The sequence below is a fragment of the Octopus bimaculoides genome, chromosome 2 (assembly GCF_001194135.2).
Source record: "Octopus bimaculoides isolate UCB-OBI-ISO-001 chromosome 2, ASM119413v2, whole genome shotgun sequence".
Lineage (NCBI taxonomy): Eukaryota > Metazoa > Mollusca > Cephalopoda > Octopoda > Octopodidae > Octopus > Octopus bimaculoides.
In genome coordinates this window covers 134,642,471-134,643,849 of record NC_068982.1, presented here as the reverse complement: position 1 = coordinate 134,643,849, position 1,379 = coordinate 134,642,471, and the positions used below count along the sequence as shown (strand labels likewise).

The window sequence follows — 1,379 nt, the reverse complement described above, 5'->3', positions numbered from 1 at the left end:
TACATACACATATATATATATACTTATTTCAAGTTTTATAAAAAATTCGACATGTCATTTATGGTAAAACACTTGACGCGTAATCACAGAGATGTGAGTTCGAGTCTCATGGCTGGCCAGTAGCGTATTCTTCTGCAATAAATGGATAATTTATCCTGATCTCGCTATTTATAGCATTATCACGCGTTTGAGAAATAAATTTATTTCTGTTCTTACAATACATATCAACGCTTCTAAAAAAGAACAAACTTTGTTTGCTTACTTTGATCGTAAATTTGAATTTTACTACTCTAAGTTTATAAATAAATGTAGTTTTCAGGTGAACTGGACACTGAAACTTTCCAACATTATTTTTCACAGAAACTTATATGCTTTTCCTTCTGTGGTATACTTTTTTATTTTTTTTTTAATTAGATCTTGTAGGTCATAAACTTCTTTATATAGTGATTATTGGTGTACTGTCTGTTTGACTTTTGTCTCATTAACATTCTTAAGATATTTATTTTATGCTTTCATTTTGAAAATTCACTCTTGCTTTTCAGTGAGTGATTTATAATTTTATCTCGAGATTTAATTCATTGCTTGACAAAGAGATTATAGTGTCTTGAGTTATAATACCACAAATTTGTGTCACTTCTTAAAGCTCAAGATTCCCTTTGGTATGGTATGTGTCGGCTTATATTTTAGGTTACTCACTTGTATGTTAAGTTGGTCACTTTTGATCAACTTACACAGCTGTAGTAGAACTCTTAACCCTTCAGCATTCAAACTGGTCATATCCAGTCTAAATATTCTACTTGTTTTATGTTCAAAACCAGTCAGATCCAGCCTCTTGCACCTTTCTCTCAGTATACTTCTAAAAATAAGCAATTGCATCATAAAAATCTCAAAGCTACATGGAATAAATAAGCATTACATTTGATAGATTAATCTGGGTCTTAAAAGGTTAATGGTATTGACCTCTGTGATTTAGGGAGATTATGTGCAAAAATCATTGAGTCATTTGACTGAACAATGAAAAAAATGTTATGGCTGTTAAAAAGGATTTTTGTCACATAGTGTGAGTGATGAGATTCAAATTGTCAATATTTTAGTCATTTGTTATTTTTGTTAATCATTGAGAATATTTTTTTTTTTTTTTAGTGGTTCAGGCATGGCTGTGTAGTCAAGAAGTTTGCTTCTTAACCACATGGTTTTGGGTTCAGTCCCACTTTGTGACACCTTGGGCAAGTGGCTTCTACTATAGCCCCTGACCAACCAAAGCCTTGTGAGTGGATTTGGGATTTGATAAATGGAAACTGAAAGAAGCATGTCATATAGAGTGAAGGCACATGGTCTGGTGGTTAGGGTGTTGCACTAGCGATCACTCACAATGTGTG

At 32.6% G+C, this 1,379-nt stretch overlaps 1 protein-coding gene across 1 annotated transcript in view; it reads left to right on the top strand.

Moving 5' to 3' along the window:
• The window catches only part of LOC106873476 (armadillo repeat-containing protein 2), a 50,563-nt gene that overhangs the window by 15,812 nt on the left and 33,372 nt on the right, over positions 1–1,379 (top strand). The window contains exon 5 of the mRNA XM_052965884.1: positions 415–419. Within this exon, the coding sequence (XP_052821844.1) occupies positions 415–419 (5 nt within the window). The remainder of the gene's footprint in view (positions 1–414; positions 420–1,379) is intronic.